This window comes from Macrobrachium nipponense, chromosome 44 (genome assembly GCF_015104395.2).
Source record: "Macrobrachium nipponense isolate FS-2020 chromosome 44, ASM1510439v2, whole genome shotgun sequence".
NCBI classification, from domain to species: Eukaryota; Metazoa; Arthropoda; class Malacostraca; order Decapoda; family Palaemonidae; genus Macrobrachium; species Macrobrachium nipponense.
Window position 1 is genome coordinate 6,599,321 of NC_087221.1, and position 20,425 is coordinate 6,619,745.

The 20,425-nt window shown below is 38.1% G+C and overlaps 1 protein-coding gene across 1 annotated transcript in view; it reads left to right on the plus strand.

Moving 5' to 3' along the window:
* LOC135204014 (aminopeptidase O-like) overlaps positions 1-13,692 on the plus strand; it is a 130,588-nt gene extending 116,896 nt beyond the window's left edge. The window contains exon 4 of the mRNA XM_064233943.1: positions 9,926-13,692. Coding sequence (XP_064090013.1) covers positions 9,926-10,828 — 903 coding nt within the window. The 3' untranslated portion in view covers positions 10,829-13,692. The remainder of the gene's footprint in view (positions 1-9,925) is intronic.
* Positions 13,693-20,425: the final 6,733 nt, after the last annotated feature.

Here is a 20,425-nt window from a genome sequence, read left to right on the forward strand (position 1 = left end):
CGCAACAGACCTATGACGAACAAGTGAGACTCCTCAGGTAGGAGGAAAGCGGTACTTATTCAAGAACCGCTGGGAATCAGCACTTGGTCGAACAGCATAGTATCAAGAGGTCGGGTATGGAGTAGGGAGAAGGGCCCTCCTCCATCACCAAAGTTTATCAACATCCGAATGCTGGATGAGATAAAGGACACCTAAGACTTTCTGTAGAAGAAAGTAATTACAGGTGCAAACATTTAGAATTTCTGGGACCCTTCTCCAGCGATTCCATGAAGATTCAATCAAACCAAGAGTAATATTAGGCTTGTCTCATTGAAACTCATACATTCAATACGACAAGTTCCATATGCTAACTGTTTTCGCAGGTACGGACCTTACTTCCCTGTGGGGCCGTCACAATACCTATAAATCTTATAGATACTTACTATCTGTTACGGACTCTGTAATCTCAGAGACAATGTTACGGTGTCAAAATATCCTGGCCAAAGGTCGACACAATGTTACGGCCTCTGAGAGAGGTCCGCTTCAGGTTCGATATGAAATAATAATAAAAAAAATATATCAACACAAACAGCTGAAACTGGGGATATGAATATAGAAAGAAACACTAACACAACAAAGGTTTATTTACAAGCTTACTAACAAAGGTAAATGCAGAATGGTATCTCCTATTTACATAAAAAGACAGAATCTTACACTGCATGGACTGGGGGAATCAGTGAGGTAATAAGAAGACTTGCTAAACAGTTTGGCACTTCAAAGAGGTGGCTTCATAAAAGTAGAGTGGCAATTGCAGTCGTCCTCTTGACTCCGTATTGCAGAAAATAGTCTATTCGTAAGGCAGGAACTCTCCCCTTTTCTTCTCCGAAGTCTGCTCCACGTAGAGACAACTCGGCCGTCCACACCGGAAGACGACTAGACCAATATCCAACCAACACTTGAACAACTCTTCTTTTGATTGATACTTCGTCGGTTCCTTTTTCTCGTATCTCTCTGACGATCACTGCTGCTGATCCCTCACTGATAATCTGATCTGTGGCTCTGTGACTAACTGGTGATCTCTCTCTTTTACGATCTCTCTCTCTCTTCTAAGATCACTGCTCTCCAAAGTTCGTTTGTCGTATTTATACGGCACTCTGGGGGCGGAGCCTACGGCGAACGTCACCGACTCCAGGGATTTCTAGAACTTCTTAGATTAATCTAGACGAGGTATTGCATCAGAAAATCGCGGCATTTCTCACGTAACGATGGCGCGTTTGTGCGCTCCACAACACGCCCGACGATTCCAGAAAAACCGCGAAGACAGGAGCCTCCAACATGGGCGCGAAAGCCTCCTTACTGCCGAACTTCTCGAAATTGTGTTCTCCTTTCCTTTAACTTCTTTTGCTATGAAGCAATTACCATCACACTATCCCGTTCCGGTATCAAGTCACTTCCGCCTTTTCCTAGGCTACCGCCTTTTCCTAGGCTTCAGACTAGGCAACAGGCTTACACCTTCAAGTAAGGCTATTCGGGCTTATCAGAGCGCCCAGAATATTTACAGGATAGCGAAAACAGTAGTGCAATAACTGAGAACCCAAGGGATAAGCCTAGTAATCTCCTAGATGACTGGCTCATCTGAACTATAAACGTCAAGGAATGTCTCAAGGCAACCATAAGTGATAAAATTTCTGGAATTCCTAGGATTCCAAATCACAAGGAATCCCTACACACTCCGACACCACGGTTTTAGTGTTTAGTAAACAATGGGACCTCAAATCACACAACTTTCGATCCCACCGGGGAAAAAAGAAAGCAAATAGCAAGGCTGCGAGACAGTTCCTCAAGGCAGACAAGCATCCTGGAGGAACCAGGAAGAGTTCTAGGCTCACTCCAATTCGCGTCAGTAACAGGGACTCTACTAAAAGCCAACGGAAGGCTATATTCCGGGTTTGGCGGAGTAGAGCGAACAGGGAAATTGCGAGAGTTCCCGCATCCCGCACATTTTACAGAGAGACTCCGTCCATGGACAGAAGTCAAGAATCTGACAAAATCATCACCGGTATGGTTCCCTCCGCCAAGTTTAGTGGTCCATATGGATGCTTCACTAAGCGGTTTGGGAGACTACTCCCAATATGGAAACGCTCAGGACACTTGGTTCCTAATGCCCTGCTAGCTTCATAACAGTGTTTGGAAGCCATGACAGTATTCTATTCTTAGTAACTCTCCTCAGAGAGCAGCTTTCAACCAAGCCACATATCAGTTCATGATAACAATCTTTTCATTGACAACAAGAAACAGTGGCATCTGTCAGCAACTCACTTGGCAGGAGCAAGAACTTAGTGGCAGATGCACTGTCAAGGACAACTCCGCTACAGCGGAATAGTCCTTAGACAACAGGTCATTTAGATGGATCAGCCAACAGAATCCAGATCTCCTAGTAGAATTATTGCCACAGAATCCAACCACAAGTTACAATATTTCATGTGCCCTCAATTTGGACCCCATGGCCCAGGCCACGGATACCAGATAGGTTGGAACATCTGGCAGAGGATTTATTTTTTCCCTCCAATAAATCTACTAAGGCAAGTTCTAGGCTAACTCCCATCCTTCTAAGGATGGATTGGGCTGTTAACCCCCAACGGACTCAAGAGCAATTGTGACCCGTTACTAGGGGAATCGGGACTCCGCCCCAGACGGACCCCCAACCCCAGACTGGCACAATTAGTATAACAAGGGCGGCGGACGCTTCCTCAAGGATTCAGAGTGTCCTAACTTTATGGAATTCATGAATTTCACGGCACAAGAAGATGCCAATATGGATCCTATTAACACCTTGTTCTTAGAATCAGACAACGAAAGTCTACGGGGAGGTCCGCAACCATACGGAATCGTTTCAGCAATTGTCACGAGATTTGACAGTCCTGACTAATCTCTCCCCTAGTTCCTACGACTCCCTTTTCTAAGCAGTACGATTCTACAGTAAACAAGCTAGCCTTTTTCCTAAAAAGACCCAATAGTTATGACGATGAATACGAATCTGGCTGTTACGTTCCTTAGGACCCTGTTTAGAAAGGGCCTACCAGCTAGTGTTATTACCACGACCAAATCTGCTTCAAGGAGGTACTCCAGTTTGGTTCCACATTAACAGATTCATAATTTCATCAATGCCGAGAACTTGTGCTAGCTAGAACAAAATCATATTGATTTTCTTCCATCCAGAGAAGTTCTAGTATCTCCAGATCGAATTCTTGGCTAAAAATGAGGATCCTCAGAGTAGGTGGGCCCCCTAGAAGATTGTCCCACTTCCACCGGATCTATCCCTATGTCCAGTCAGAACTTGAGATCAATTCTAGACAGAACTTTAAATAAAACTTCAGGTCCTTTATTCATTCGAGAGATGGTGGAACAGTCTCATTTAAGTGATTAAAATAACAATTCTATAATTTTAGATAGGCTAACCAGAATCAATTCCACATGTACATGATGTCTGAGCAGTAGCTGCCTTAATAATTCACTTCCACCACATGAACTTTGATGACCTTAAGAAGTATATAAGATGGAATTCAAGTATTTAATCACCACTACCTTAAATCCTTGAAAGCCCTTAAATAATTTAGCAGTGGCAGTGGGGGAATATTGTTTCCCCTAACACAGCCTAGTCATGTTGACATACCTAGTCGTAAAGACCTTGTCCTTCTTTAGCTCCTTTTCTCTCCTAACCGCCTCGCTTAGTCTCTAGCCTTCATTGGGGTTTTTCACTTGGATTGTATAATTGAACCATTCTTGCACTGGTTATAATTAACTACTAATTATATACATGTAAAATATATAGTATTACTTGTTGACATAGTAATCACAGAGGCCTTACCAGTAATTGTTTGCGGTAATAGTATATACTTACTAGAGTAAGGACCTAGACTTAAGATATTGTTAAAATCTGTTTAGATTTAAGCAATTTATTTAAATAGGGTAGAATTACCTTAAGTTAGTTTCTCCCTTCCAGTAGTCTTATAGAGAGTATATCCAAGCTTGTGGGAACAATTCTCCCACAAGCTTGGATATACTCTCTATAAGACTACTGGAAGGAAGAAACCAAACTTCTTACAAGGCATAATTATGATAAAATAACACTTGTAAGCAAAGAAAAGCACCCAAAAGATTATTGGTAAAGGTGATAAACAAAAAAATGAGATAATAACAATCTCCCTACAAAAGTTAGTGTTACTAAGTCATGTTTGTTGTTTTGGACTTAAGTTCAGAACCAGCTCGTCTTTATAAGGGAAAACATATTGTACGTATCATGTACTAGAAGGAACAAAAGATATTAAAAAAAAAATAATAATTTTTGGGAAATAAAGAGGAAAGCAGAAGCTCAGTTCTTGAGGTACAGAATTTTCAGTATCCACTTGCACTTCCAAAATTACATTTTTTACCTGGTAGAATGCTTCAGATTGGCATCATATAACTTTGAGATATTGTGAAAACACAACTTTACCAACTTGGTCGTAAATCACCCCCCCCCCCCCCCCAACCCCAGGGCTGATACCAGTAACAGGGATAGGATAAGAAAGGCAGCTCTTAGAGCTGAAAATAGGGCTTCTTTGGTAGTTCCAGGAGTAGCTGAAGAAGTTACTGTTTCTTCTCTTCCTGTAATATCTCCAATCCTTACTCCTCCTACTCCTTTGCCTAATACTCCGATCCCAGGCTCCTGTGCTTCTAACCCCGACACTATAACCAGTCTAGAGTCTAAGTTTGACAAGAAATTTTGTTTTCTTGTAAATGCGATAATGGAATTAGGTTCCTCTTTCAGATCCTTTGTGGAGAAATCCTCTCTCAGTGCTAATGTGTTAGAAGTGCACAATGTCAGTGCAGTGTCTAGTGATAATGTAGTGCTCTCTGAGGAGGTAGCTGTTCGTCCCACTGGTGCTCCTAGACGAAGATCCCTGCCCTGCTCCCCCGCACTGGGGAGAAGAAATTCCAAAGGTAAGGGAGGCCAGTGGGCTTTGCCCACAAGCAGTCGCCCCCTCCGCTTGAGCCTCCATTGAGCCTGGTGACTGACCGCAGGCATCGACAGAGTGCCATTGGAAGGGTATCTCTTTCAGTGCCAGTCGTCTGTCGACGGACTCAGAAGACTCGTCTCCAGACAGGAAGCACCGGCGACGACATTCATCAGTATCTTGTCCTTGGAAGAAGTGTGTGACTCCTGCCAATGCTTCTCCTCTCCATGTAAAGAAGTACAAGGTAGGTAGCACCAGCCCTCAGCCTTCGTGCAGTTTTGAAAGACCGGCCATGGACAAGTTGTCTCGTTATCCCAAGTCTTGGGATAGTCCTGAGTCTCTCTGGTTTGGATTGCCCCATGAGACCTTACGAAAAAGTTCTACAGTTACTCATAAGCACTTCTTCTGGACACTTGGTGCCCACTTCTGGCATACAGGCGCCCAGGCACCCAATTCCGGCTACATAGCGCCCGCAACAGCTGTTTTGGCGCCCGCTTCTGTCCTTTTGGCACCAGATGGAGACTGCAAGTCTACTTCTGCTCCTTCTGTACAAAAAGACCCTTCTTTAGCAATGATAAAGCAGCAACTAAAGGACTTGATGGATTTCCTTATAAAGAAACCTTTGGAGACTCCCACTAAGGATGATGCCTTGTATCCAATCATGTCTAAGGAGGAAGAAATAGATCAAGATTTGGCTCCTTCCTCAGCCTATTCGTCTTTGTTAAAGTTCATCGTCCAACTTCTCCGCCTTCTTTGAACCTGCATATCCTGCTTCTCCAGCATCGACTTTCCTTATGGGGAAAAAGCCATCTGATAGTCTAGGCCTTCCTAAGTTAGTTTTGTCATCGTCCTCTAAGAAGGTGTTTTAAGAGGTGTATGAATGGCTTGGTTGCAAGAGGAAGCAGGGGAAAGCCTCTTTTGTGTTTCCTCCCTCTAAGCATATTAAGTAGAGACAGGTTTTATGGTACAGGGGAAACTCCTTCTCTGGGAGTTTCTGCCTCCTCCCTGGGAGACTTTTCTGTCTTGGTGGATTCCTCAAGATGCTCGGCCTTTTTTCAGCAAAGACTTGTTTCTCTTCTTCCAAGATTGACTATCTTGTGAAGAACCTATAAAAGATGGAAAGAATGGGCTTCCTTGATTGGACTGTGGGAGAGTTAGCAAGGAAAATCAGGGACTGCCCGACTCTTGCGGAATAATTCTCGTTTGACTGGCTAGGAGTCTTGTCATGTGCCAACAAGGCATGGGTCTGACAAGTTAGCTTCCCTCTTCTCTATGGGTATCTTGAAGAAGAGGAAACTTTGGTGCTAACAGTTTACTAGAAGACCAAAGGACTTGGTTCCGACTGCAAGACGATCTTCTTCTTTTCCTTTACAGCTGCAATCTTTATGGTAAGGAAAAGGTGAATCGCAACTTAGACCCAGGACTAACTTGTGACCTACCTACAGGTCCAGCATGAATGTAACAACTAAGACAAACTCCAAGAAGTGATTTGGTTGTCCTCTGTGCCCCAGTTGGTGCCAGGCTTGTTTTGTTTTGGGAAGAGTGGAGCCGCAGAGGGGTACAACCCTGGGTTGTTCAGGTATTGAAAGATAGTTATTCATTCCTCTCATAGAGAAGCCCCCATCATCATCTTCACCTATAGCTTACTCTCAGGAGTCTGAAAGATATTCGGCCCTTTTCCAGGAAGTGAAAGCTCTCTTAAACAAGGGAGCAATAGAAGAAGTTTTAAATACCACATCAGAAGGGTTTAACAACAGACTCTTTGTAGTAGTCCCCATGTCATTGGAGGTTTGGAGACCAATCCTAGATGTCATTGCTTTGAAGAAGTTTGTGATGAAGACGAAATTTTGTATGGAAACCAACACATCAGTAATATTGTCTCTACGGCAGGACGATTGGATGGTGACTCTGGATATGGAAGCCACTTACTTCTACATCCCGATTCAGCCAGATTCCAAGAAATTTCTTCCCTTTGTCTTGCAAAACAAGGTTTATCAATTTCTGGCCCTCTGTTTCGGTCTATCTAGACAATTGGTTTCTCCAGTCTCCATCAGAGACAGAGTGCACAGAGGACTTCAGGAAACTATGACTTCTGATTCAAGTATTGGGGATTATGATCAACGAGAAGAAGTTGCAACCAGTCCCCACTCAGAGGATTCTATATTTGGGCATGATTCGGGACTCTCAGACTTTTCAGGCTTTTCTCTCACCCAAGAGAATTGACTCATGCCTGCAGACAATTCAAGACCCTGAAGGAGTACTCAGTGGCGCAGTGATTGAGCCTGCTGGGAACTCTGACCTCAGTAGAGTCTTTCATGAGACTCGGGAGACTTCACATGTGCCCTCCTCAACTTACCTGAAAGTGTGCTGGTGTAGGAAAATGCAATCGAACTCTTTAGTTTTCCTCATCTCTCAGGAGATAAAAGAAGACCTATATGGTGGTTGTCCTCGGAAAAACTTCAGGAAGGGAAGTCTCTTCGACCGCTGAACCCCGACCTCAGATTTTACTCAGATGCATCAGATCTGTGGTGGGGTGCTCTTTTGGGAAACAAGAAAGTGTCAGGACTGTGGTCATCGGATCAAAAGGCCCTTCATATAAATGTGAAGGAATTGCTATTAATTTCTCTGTTTCCAACACATCGCTCATCTGGTATTGGAGAGGATAGGGGCAGTATATGCAGACAATACAGTGGCCTTGAACAAAATCTTTCAACTTCAGATAAATCATGGAAGCTGTGTTTTATCACAAGTTCACACCATCTGTGTCGAACATCAGCATTCATTCTCAGGATTCAATCCATCCTTCACATAATTGATGCCCTGTTCAGCGAGACTTTCTCCCTGCATTGGTTGCAGTCTCTGAAGACCTTCACTGGAATTTTCAAGTTCACTTTGTAGGGTTCGGTACCTTAGATGTGCTTTTGTCAGAACAAAAGGCTTTTCAAAGGAAGCTTCAAAAAGCCATTGCTGAATGTAGACAAGCTTCTACTAACAAGCTTTACCTGTCAAAGTGGAAGGTGTTCAGGAACTGGTGTAGAAGAAATATTGTGTCTTCTTCTGAGACCCATTTAGCAAAAGTTGTAGATTTTTTGCTCTTCCTGAAGACTTTGAGGAAGTTGGCTATTAAGGGGTATATGTAGGTCGATGTTGAATTCAGTCTTTAGGCAAAAAGGCCTTGATCTTTGTTCGGACCAAGACATATCAGACCTCATTAAATCCTTTGAGAGTTCCAAGCTGAAGTACCCTGGTATAGTCTCTTGGAATCTCGATGTGGTTTTGAAGTGGCTTTCGAATCTTCCCTTCGTTCAGCTTCTCTGAAAAACATCACCAGAAAGACCCTCTTTCTGGTGGCTTTAGCAATTGCAAAATGGGTAAGTGAATTGAAAGAAATTGACAGGAGAATAAGTTTCTCCCAGTGAAATGCTGTGTGTTCTCTTTCTCTGGGATTCCTTGCAAAAAATTAAGAAGTGCCCAGACCTTGCCCTTGGTCATTCACCATAAAAAGCTTTATGGATATACTTGGCCTGGAGGAAGAAGAGAGACTTCTATGTCTGGTCAGAGCTCTTTGTTACTGTCTTGTGCGATATCAAAGAATCCCATTGCATTCTTTTTGAGAAGCGTGATTATAGATTCACATACACAGCTTCAAGAGAAAGTGCTCCCCTCCTACAAAGTGAAGGCGCACAAAGTCAAGAGCAGTTGCCACTTCACATGCCTGCACACAATCTATTGTTGGAAACGATAATGCAACCAATGGTTTGGCGGTGTAGATCAGTGTTCACATCACACACCTCAAAGAGGTAGAAACAGTGTTCGAAAATTGTTGTATTTAGGTTCCTTTGGTGGTAACTGGCACGGTGTTGGGTGAGGAAGCATAAGGAGTTAACTATCCCTATTATATCCCCTTGCCTTGGTGTAGGGTATTGAGTTTTTGGGAAGCCTAGGGGTACTTGGTACCTGGATTACCCACTAGTCCTTTAGTGGTGAGGTTGGTTTTTGGTTTTTAATGTCTAGGTGACAATGTTTTTGTTAAATTTCTGGTATATACCCAGGGCAAGGGCACTGTTTTTTAATCTTCTCTGAGTCATTCAGTGTACTTCTATAACCACAAAGATCCCACTCAGTAGGGGCGATCCTTGGCCAAGCCGCCACGCCCTCTATAGGTTAAGGGAGCGACTACCAGAGGCAGTCATCATCTGCAGCACTCTCTGACCAGGTAAGTTACCATGAGCATAGTCTCAAAACAATACTTTCTATTTTAAGTCAATACCATTAATAATGTCTTAATTTAGTTTATTATAGTCCATGATTCCCTCCTCCTACAGTGTGGAATCAGCTATTTTTAAGTGCTTGGTAAGTCACGTGTGAAAATTATATTTTTATAATAAAATGAAATTTTACACATAATTACCAAGTACTTAAATAAATAATCAGGCATGAATCGTTCCTGAAAGTGGGCGGGGTCCTGTACACCTACAAGAGTGTTGGCAGTGCCACCGTAAATTTGAATAATGACTGCCGTGGTTAGGAAAGCTTACAGCTATTTTTAAGTGTTTGTTGAGTATGTGTAAAATTTCATTTTATTATAAAAAAATTGTTCTGATATTTTGGTTTTTTTGGCAACTGAAGTCTTGATTTTAGGAAGATTTGGGGTAATTGCCTTGTGTTCATCTTTTCCACCAGAAGGAGCATAGTCCTATTAATAATTGCTCCTTATAGGAAGACACTTCATCATAAACCGACCCATTGATTTTACTTGGATTTTAATTTGAAGAGGGATTCAGAACTGTTGATGTAATCATGCATTGTGTTGAAGCATAAGTAAAATAAGAGGTTGCTTGTTAATTAGTACATACTGTTTGCGGCAGTGACATTGAAAAAAAAATTGTTTGCTATATATGTGGAACTTTTTTCTTTTCTATTTGGGAATTTGCCTTTTGATATTACAGATGGTGACCCGTACTCAGCTAGCCGAACTAGCAGACGTGAGAGCACATCTAAGGTACCGAACCCTACAAAGTGAACTTGAAAATTCCAGTGAAGATCTTCAGAGACTGCAACCAATGCAGGGAGAAAGTCTCGTTGAACAGGGCATCAATTATGTGAAGGATGGATTGAATCCTGAGAAAACATTCTTGCAGATTCACTACCTTAAAGGTTATTTTCTACTCAGGTTTCTAACAAAAATTGTAGGAAAAGAAGAATTTAGTAAAGCAATGACAGCATATGTAGTTCATTATCATGGGCAACTGGTATTATCTGAGGAGATATTGAACTTTTTCATTGCAAAATGCCCCAAAATTTTGGAAGAAATATCTTTAGCATATTTATTAAAAAACTGGCTTCACCAGCCTGGGTTAAATAAGGAAACAGTTGATATGTATGGAATGATTTCTAACAGTCTTACATTACAAGTACTGGAACATTTTCATTTTTGGGAGATGTTCAATAACAAATTTTTGACTGGTTCAGGTAAAAAGCTAAAGTGCGAATTATATCCGTTAATGTTTCCAGACCAAGTGGTGTTATTGTTTGAATATTTAATGGACATGCCAAAAATACACAGTAGAATTCTGAGTAATATCTATGTTCATTATAAAATTACAAAAATGAATGCTGATGTTCGACACAGATGGTGTGAACTTGTGATAAAACACAGCTTCCATGATTTATCTGAAGTTGAAAGATTTTTGCTTAATGACCAGTCGATGGGTGTATACTTGTATGGTGAATTAATGATAACAAAGAGAGCAAACCATAGGAAATTAGCACAGAAAGTTTTTTCTACCTCAAAAGATCTTATGGATGAAAATACTTGTATAATCGTTCAAACAATGTTGTATGGGGAGTGAAATTTCTTTGGGTTTGATGAGTATGCAGACAGGGTGAACGTCTTGTTTCCAAATGTATTTTCTTGTTAGTAGTAAGAGTAAATAGTGTAGCTATTTTACAATGAATTACTGTAATACCTCAATCTTACACAATTCAAGTTGCACGAATTCACAATAAAGACCATGAGCTAGGACAACCCCCCTCCCCGCTCTTCTTTATACCTGGGACTATTTTTCCTAGTTAATTTGACGCTTAAGCTTTCAGAAAAAGTCCTGTTACTCAAGCGATTTCAGGTTGCAAGCACCCGTAAATTGCTATCAAAGTTTGCAATTAGTATATTTTTTTTTTGGCATCACTTACAAACAAAATCTGTTTCTGGGGGCAGAATATTTTTCTTTTGAATAGACCTTAATGTGTACCAAAATGAAGCTTATGAAAAGTATTTTTCATTAAGATATAGTATCTTTAAATAACTTGCATATAGTATACAGCATATGTACATAAAAATGTTCAAGAATGAATATTTTTGATTGATACGAGAAAATATCTTTGATTATAAACACTTTGATATTCTTAATAATGATATATTATTAAAGATATATATTTTACATTTTATTAGCTTTCTTTTGACGTGAAAATTACACAATCAATGTAAAATTAATTATAGCTAGAGCCGCCTCATTACCACGAGATCCGCAAATATTGGCCATTATGTAAAATTCCCATTTTGGGTAAAAATGTTTGTTGGAGACCTGTGACCTTGAGTAATTACATGTATCTACCAAATATGGCCAGAAATAAATTTTAGTGGAATTAGAGTGGTTAAAAGTCTATTGTTGGCCGAGTGGTTTAATTATGTCTGTTTGTTAATACACATATACTAATAACAATAGAAATAACTGTCAGACCACTGAAATTAGTTTCTTTGTCAGAATACAGTAAAATGGATGACAAACTAATTAATTTGGAAAAGCAGTATGTATTCTAAATGTCGTCTAAATACTGAATGCATAGTTCACTATGATGCTGTGAGAGATGACAAATGTACTCTATTGACCTCAAAAAGTCTTTCAGCGATACAGAGTGCTGCTAAAATCAAACAATCTTTTTGGCGCACAGACTATGAAAGACAACATGACATTTGCCATAGTCTTCCATCTGCTTTGCTTCAACATCATGAATATCATAAACAGTGCTATCAAAGGTTTACTAGTGCAATAGGCTCCAAAAGCGGAAGCTGGTGAAGATGGTTCTGATTCTGAGCAGGCTAAGAAATACTATTCTAACAAAAAGAGGAAGCGCAGTCATTCATCTAGTGATCATGACTTATTACCACAAAAAGAGGGCATATTTTTGGTGAAAGAGTGAAAAAAAGACTGCCAAAAAATTTGAAGATCTAAAAAAGGTTGTCCAAAATCCCTGAAGATGCTATCAAATCAAGAGCAGAGGCAGTTCAGAATATTAAAATCATGGCACTGAAGGATGTTGACCTTGTTGCAAAGAAGGCCAGATATTACCTATCCTGTTAACATCATTTTATCCCTCCAGAAGGTCCTTCATCAAAGTCAGACACTGATAAGGCTATGCATTTGGCTCATGAGAATGCATTTTGATATATGTGTAACCATGTTGAAGATTCAATCATTCATGGAAGCAATGATGAACGGATGAATTTGCTAAAAGAGAAGTACCTCTTGTATATGCATGAAAATCATCGCAAGTTCTACAACATTGAGTATGAAACAGACAAGCAAAAAAACAAATTGATAAAGCATTTTAGCAACAAAATTCAATTTTGTAGGCCAAATTATCACAGTAAACTCGTCTATTCCCTACTGTTCCATCTGGTCAAGGTGTGGAGGCTGCTTTTGAAGCTGCTGCTTCTGACTCTAGGCTGCTGGAAGAAGCTGCTCTTATTCTTTGTCAAACAATTATGTCTTCCTACAGCTCCTCAGAGAGCTGCCCTGGACTCCTCCGACAGGCAAAATTATTAAAGACATCAATCCCCCTCCAACATTGCTATAGTACTTCACTGAATTACTGGTAAAACTAAAGGCCATCTCATTGACTCATTATGTCATGATATAATGTATGCTGTCACAAATGGACAATGGGTTACCTCCAAATATTTACTTATGGCTATAACCCTCTGGCATCTTACTGGGAAAGCAAAGATCACATTTCTAAATTGTTTTGGTCATGGTGTTTCATATTCAAGTCTTAGAGGCATTGACTGCAATATTCATTCAAGTCAAAGATCACCCTGGCCCCTTACCTCCAAATGTCGATGCAACAGTGACTTCTCTTGTTCATTTTTTAGTTTGACAACTTTGACCTCCAAGAAGAAACACCATCTGGGAAAGGAACGACTCATACAACCCATGGTCTTATTTGTCAAGAGGAAGTCAGTACTATCAATGATGATGAAGATGGTGCTGGTTGTCATGATGCGGATGCTAGTGGTGGTGGTGATTATTATGATGACAATGTTGAACGACCTGTGGTGAAGCCAAAAGGATCAAGTGCTCCTAAACTGAGATTTATTAACCCTTTACTGCCGACTGGACGTATTTTACGTCGACATTTTTTGTCTCTCGTGTGCCGACTGGACGTATTTTACGTCGACTTACAAGTTTTTTTTTAAATTCGCGGAAAAATACTTATAGGCCTACCAGCCTAAAACTTTTGAATCACGCGCCTTGGGGGATGCTGGGAGTTCACGGATTCAAGGTGTTGTTTTGTTTACAATCGTTACGCAGGCGCGCAAGCGCGAATTTCTTTCTTGCCGCACTAAAAAGTATCTGTGACACATCTCGGAAATTATTTTGTCACTTTGACATAATTTTTGTACCATTGTAAATTAGCCGTTACATGAAGTATTATATATGAAAATTTGGCCTCTTTTTTTATGTAGAATACAACAACAATAAAATACTCATGATTGTAGCTTTTATCAGTTTTGAGATATTTTCATATAAATAACGATAATTGTCAAAATTTCAACCTTCGGTCAACTTTGACTCTACCGAAATGGTCAAAAAACGCAATTGTAAGCTAAAACTCTTATATTTTAGTAATATTCAATCATTTACCTTAATTTTGCAACTAATTGGAAGTCTCTAGCACAATATTTCGATTTATGGTGAATTTATGAAAAAACTTTTTCCTTACGTCTGCGCGGTAACTCTTCCGAAAAAAAATCATACATGCAATTGTGGTAATGTTAGCACCATTTTAAAATTAGCTGTTATATAAAGTTTTATATATGGAAATGTGCGCAATTTCATGCACATACAAACAAAACAACCCATGGTTGTAGCTTTTATCAGTTTTGAGATATTTTCATATAAATAACGATAATTGCCAAAATTTCAACCTTTGGTCAAATTTGACTCTACCGAAATGGTCCAAAAACGCAATTGCAAGCTAAAACGCTTATATTCTAGTAATATTCAAGCATTTACCTTCATTTTGCAACATATTGGAAGTCTCTAGCACAATATTTCGATTTATGGTGAATTTATGAAAAAAATAACATTTTCTTTATGTCCGTGCGGTAACTCTTCCGAAAAAATCATATGTGCTATTGTGGTAATGTTTGCACCATTTTAAATTAGCCGTTACATAAAGTTTTATATATGAAAATGTGCGCAATTTCATGTAGAATACAATATAAAATAATTGAAGGTTGTAGCTTTTCTCATTTTTGAAATATTTGCATATAAATCACGATAAATAGAAAAAAAACCACGTTCGGTCAACTTTGACTCTAACGAAATGGTCGAAAAACGCAATTGTAAGCTAAAACTCTTACAGTCTAGTAATATTCAGTCATTTATCTTCATCTTGAAACAAATTCGAAGTCTCTAGCAAAATATTTAGATTTATGGTGAATTTTAAAAAAAATCTTTCCTTCCCTCCGCGCGGATTTTCCGCCACAAATCTCCGAAATGCGTACGTCCCATTCTCGGAATATTTGCTCCGTTTCATATTAGGCATTTCATAGAGTTTTATATATGAAAATGTGCGCAATTTCATGTAGAATAAAACGAAAAATATTTGAAGGTTGTAGCTTTTCTTATTTCCGAAATAATTGCATATAAATAATATATATAAAAAAAATTCGACATTCGGTCAACTTTAACTCGTCAGATATGGTCGAAAACTGCAATTGTAAGCTAATACTCTTACAGTATAGTAATATTCAATCATTTGTCTTCATTTTGAAAGAAATTGGAAGTCTCTAGGACAATATTTAGATTTATGGTGAATTTTTGAAAAAAAATATTTGTTTACGTCCGCGTGTTACGAATTCATGCATTATTTTGTGATAATATTTTCTGTGTTGCTTTTATCGTTTTACAGTGTGTTATATACCAAAATGATCGCAATTTAGTGTACATTACAACGAAAAAAAGAGTAACTTGTTACCTTTAACCGTTTTGCGCACAGCGCGATTTGAATACAATTATATATGAAATTTCGTTTTTGCGCTATCATATATCGCATTATTTATATATGATAATGATAATTTTTTTCATTTCTGATGGTTGCATACTAAACTTCAGCCAATGACAAAAAAAGGAGCCAAAAATGAACTCTTAATCTTGAAAACTAAGTGCGCTGTGATATTTTGAAAAAAATATTTTTTCCGCTTCCGCGCTCACTCTGAAACACCTCCGGCACACGGGAGACAATTTTTTTTTACCGCTTGAGTTTCCCCCATGCTATTTGAGGAAGAGACAGACCCACCCAAGTTTGATTTGTCTCAAGAGTATATGGAAGACAATGCAGAGGTCATTAAAGCTAATGATTGATTCTTATCTTCTCTGGGTTCTCACACACAAGGTTTGCTTTCAGCCCCCTGAATATTTACCCCAAATGGCCCCAGGATGGAAAGGCTGGGTGTCCTGTACTGGTACTCAAAATACTGAATCCCTCACAGCAATTGAATATCTCCCTCCTATACGCTCCTATCACAGAAAACAGTACAGTGCAAGAATGCCTTACTCTGCACAAACTATAACTAATGTATTACAACAGTCTTCAACCACTGTCTGTTTTGATATGGGAACAGCTAAGAAAGCCTATGTCATTACGAGGATTTACAAGGATTAGGGTGTCTCAAAGACTTATTACTCCATCCAAGGAGACATTGTGTGCTCACTTATCTCCTTGAGCAGGTTTTGCTGCTCATTCCCAGTGTCCTAATGATTTTGTCGTTTTCTTTTAAACTTTTCCACACTGTTTACAACTTCTGGTAGTGGTCTATTCCATGTGTCACATGTTTGTAAAGAAGTTCCCACAATGGGATATGCTGTATATCTTCAGTTCTAGTTTTCATCCATTATTTGTTGTCTGGTTTTTCGTTTAACGTAAATAGGTTACTATTTACTTTTGTTATGCCATTCAGTATTTTGAATGTTAAAATCAGTACCCTGAGAAATTCCCTAAATTCTTCATCAGACTAGGAGCCTTTCACATTATTTGTTAAGATAATATTGTTCACCCACAGCTTGCAAGTAGACTAAGTTGGTAAACAAATATAAAATGCAAATCTTTGGCCTAAAGGAATGACAAAGCATTCAAGAATTACACTCAAGCTAATTATTTATTGACGGCTTGCTAGAAGGCTATGCCCTGAAAATAACATTTGATGTAAAAGTTTGGCCTAAAGGAGTGATGTATGAAACAAGAATTACTTTTTAGGGCAAAACCATATCAGCAGCTCGCAGACAGCCTGGGGGAAAAAAGACAAAAGCTTTTAGCCTAAAAGAATGAAAAAACATTCAAGAATTACTTCTGAGGCAATTACTAACCCTCTTACGCCGATTGGACGTATTAAACGTCGAGTCAAAATGTCTCCCGTATGCTGATTGGACGTATCATACGTCGGCTCAAAAAAGTTTTTTTAAAAATTCGCGGAAAAATACTTATAGGCCTACCAGCCGAAAACTTTTGAATCATGCGCCTTGGGGGATGCTGGGAGTTCACGGATCAAGGCGTTGTTTTGTTTACAATCGCTATGCAGGCGTGCAAGCGCGAATTTCTTTCTTATCGCACTAAAAAGTATCAGTGACACATCTCAAAAATTATTTCGTCACTTTGACATAATTTTTGCACCATTTTAAATTATCCTTTACATGAAGTATTATATATGAAAATGTGCGCAATTTCTTGTAAAATACAACAAAAAAATACTCATGATTGTAGCTTTTATCAGTTTTGAAATATTTTCATATAAATAACGATTAGTGCAAAAATTTCAACCTTCGGTCAACTTGACTCTACCGAAATGGTCGGGAAACGCAATTGTAAGCTAAAATTCTTATATTATAGTAATATTCAATCATTTGCCTTCATTTTGCAACAAATTGGACGTCTCTAGCACAATATTTCGATTTATGGTGAATTTATGAAAAAACTTTTTCCTTATGTTCGTGCGATAACTCTTCCGATAAATTTTTTCGTTCGATTGTCCTAATGTTTGCACCCTTTTAAATTTGCCGTTACATAAAGTTTTATATATGGAAATGTGCGCAATTTCATGCACAATATAACTCGAAATATTTTCATATAAATAACGTTAAGTGCAAAAATTTCAACTTTCGGTCAACTTTGACTCTACCGAAATAATCGAAAAACGAATTTGTAAGCTAAAACTCTTATATTCTAGTAATATTCAATCATTTACCTTCATTTTGCAACGACTTGGAAATCTCTAGCACAATATTTCGATTTATGGTGAATTTATGAAAAAAAAAAAATTTTCCTTACGTTCGCGCGGTAACTCTTCCGAAAAAATCAGAATTTTTTTTGTGCGATTGTCGAAATGTTTGCACCATTTAAAATTAGCTGTTACATAAAGTTTTATATATGAAAATGTGCGCAATTTCATGTAGAATACAACTAAAAATGATTGAAGGTTGTAGCTTTTCTCTTTCGAAATATTTGCATATAAATCACGATAAATAGAAAAAAAAATCACGTTCGGTCAAATTTGACTCTACCGAAATAGTTGAAAAACGCAATTGTAAGCTAAAACTCTTACGGCCTAGTAATATTCCGTTTTTTTTCTTCATTTTGAAAGAAATTTGAAGTCTCTAGAACAATATTGTGATTTATGGTGAATTTTTGAAAAATATATTTACCTTCACTCCGCGCGCCGATTCGCGGCCGCAAGTCTCCGAAATACGTACATCGCATTATCCTAATATTTGCTCCTTTTCATATTAGCCGTTTTATAGAGTTTCATATATCAAAATGTGCGCAAATTCATGAAGAATACAATAAAAAATAAATGAAGGTTGTAGCGTTTTCCATCTCCGAAATATGTGCATATAAAAAAATATATAAAAATTTTGACATTCGGTCAAATTTAACTCGTCCGAAATGGTCGAAATCTGCAATTCTAATCTAAAACTCTTACAGTATCGTAATATTAAATCATTTGTCTTAATATTGAAACAAATTGGAAGTCTCTAGAACAATATTTAGAATTACGGTGAATTTTTGAAAATAACATTTTTTACATCCGCGCGTTACGAATTCGTACATCATTTTGTGATAATATTTTTCCGGTGTTGCTTTTATTGTTTTACTATGTATTATATATCAAAATGATTGCAATTTAGTGTACAATACAACGGAAAAAAAAGTAACTCGTTAGCTTTGACCGTTTTTTGCACAGCGTGATTTGAATACAATTATCTATGAATTTTTTTTTTTCGCTACCATATCTCGCATTATTTACATATGATAATATTATTTTTCATTTCTGATGATTGCATACTAAACTTCAGGCAATGACAAAAAAATGAGCCAAAAATGAACTCTTAATCTTTAAAACTAAGCGCGCTGTGATTTTTTGAAAAAATTATTTTTTCCGCTTCCGCGCTCACTCCAAACCGGCGCCGGCATACAGGAGAGGTTTTGATTTTTAGGGCTTCGGCGTAAGAGGGCTAAACACCATTCAAATACTATTAAGGCAAATCTATCTACTGAAGGCTTGCAAATAACCTAAAGGAATGGTGTAACATACAAGAATTACCTTTAGGGCAGAACTATTATCGGCATCTTGCAAGCCTAATGTAAACAAAGGATTGGCCTAATGGATTACATCTAGGGCAAAATTCTGTTGGTGAATCAACAGGAAAAAACTAATTGTGAAGGGATCCTGAACATTACTAAAACACATTAAAGTGGTTGGCTACCATTGAAATCCAGTCATATAACCAGAAAATAATTAGATCACCGCCATTACTCTGTGCTTACCCAGAAAACGGTAGGTATAGATTGACGTCATACTCTTAAAGTCAATCCTGATACATCCGCTAGGGGACGGACCTAGTCACCTACACAGACAGTTAAAAGTGTTACCCACAAAGTTTTGAATACAAGCTGCTGTATAAGTGGAACTTACAACAATGACATTACTTGGTAAGTTGCTTATATAAAAATAGGATTTTCCTTTGTCAAAACTTTTTTATTCATATTTTTTCAAGTCCATCTGTTTTAACTTCAAGATTTTTTCTTATGAATTTTTATTGAGTTTGTGTTATCCTTAGAATCATTGGTTGAGTGCACACCATTATTATTTCTGTGCTTCTTTTTCAAATTTTGATTAGGTGTTATTTTGTATGTAAATTTCTTGGCTGGCCCATTGAAACCTCTGACTTTCAGTTCTCATATAGTTTCACCTGTGGTCAAATCCGTTCTTTTTTAAGGTCTCAAGTTCTTTAGATGTAACATGATGGTCTCAGCCAAAATTGATACATTACATGATTCCACATAAATTGTATGGTGTACAGTATCAACCTCTTAAATGTTTATTTTGATTATTTTTGTACTACTATTTTGTTTTTTGTATTGTTGCAGGTTGTATTATATTATTCATTTTTGAGGCAAGCTTTATCAGTCAAACTTTTTTTTTGCTATAGTTTTGGCATTACATAAATTATTTTTATTCTTCTAAGTAATCCTTATGCATGCTTGTTTTATTACAACCTTTGGACAGTCTAATACTGTACTGTTGTTCTTTATCTGTTCATTATTTGGTAATATTACTGTTGCTTGTACCATTCATATCACACTTAACTTTATTCTATTTTACGGTTATAGTTTTGTAAATGTGATGCCATTCATTTCCTTTTATGTAAAAATAGAATTTTTTTTAACAGTTTTGGTTAAGGCGTCTTATTTTCTTTTAAGGTGTAAAAGACAACCATTTTGAATATGTAGCCATACTGCTGCTATTGTTGAGTGGGTATTCAGTATATCAAAACTTTAAAAAATTTATCTCCAGAATTAATCAAGTGAATCAAGCAGATTGGGATTTCAGTTTTTTCTGCTCTCTCGCAATGTTTGCAGTCACTTGAGAGGTTGGTCCGTTATTTGAATCTGAGGGAAAACCTTCACTGCTTCATTGTCTTATTCTTCTTGAAATTTATTCTTTTCAGTTGGCCTTGAGGCTCTGGTTATGGCCATGGCCAATAATGAGAGTCAGCAATAAAAATGAAGCCCAAAGGCCAAATCCATGCTTCTAGCTATGAGCATATGTCATTATAAGCAGACCTCTTCCTATTTAATTAATCATGGTTATAATTAAAAAAAATTAA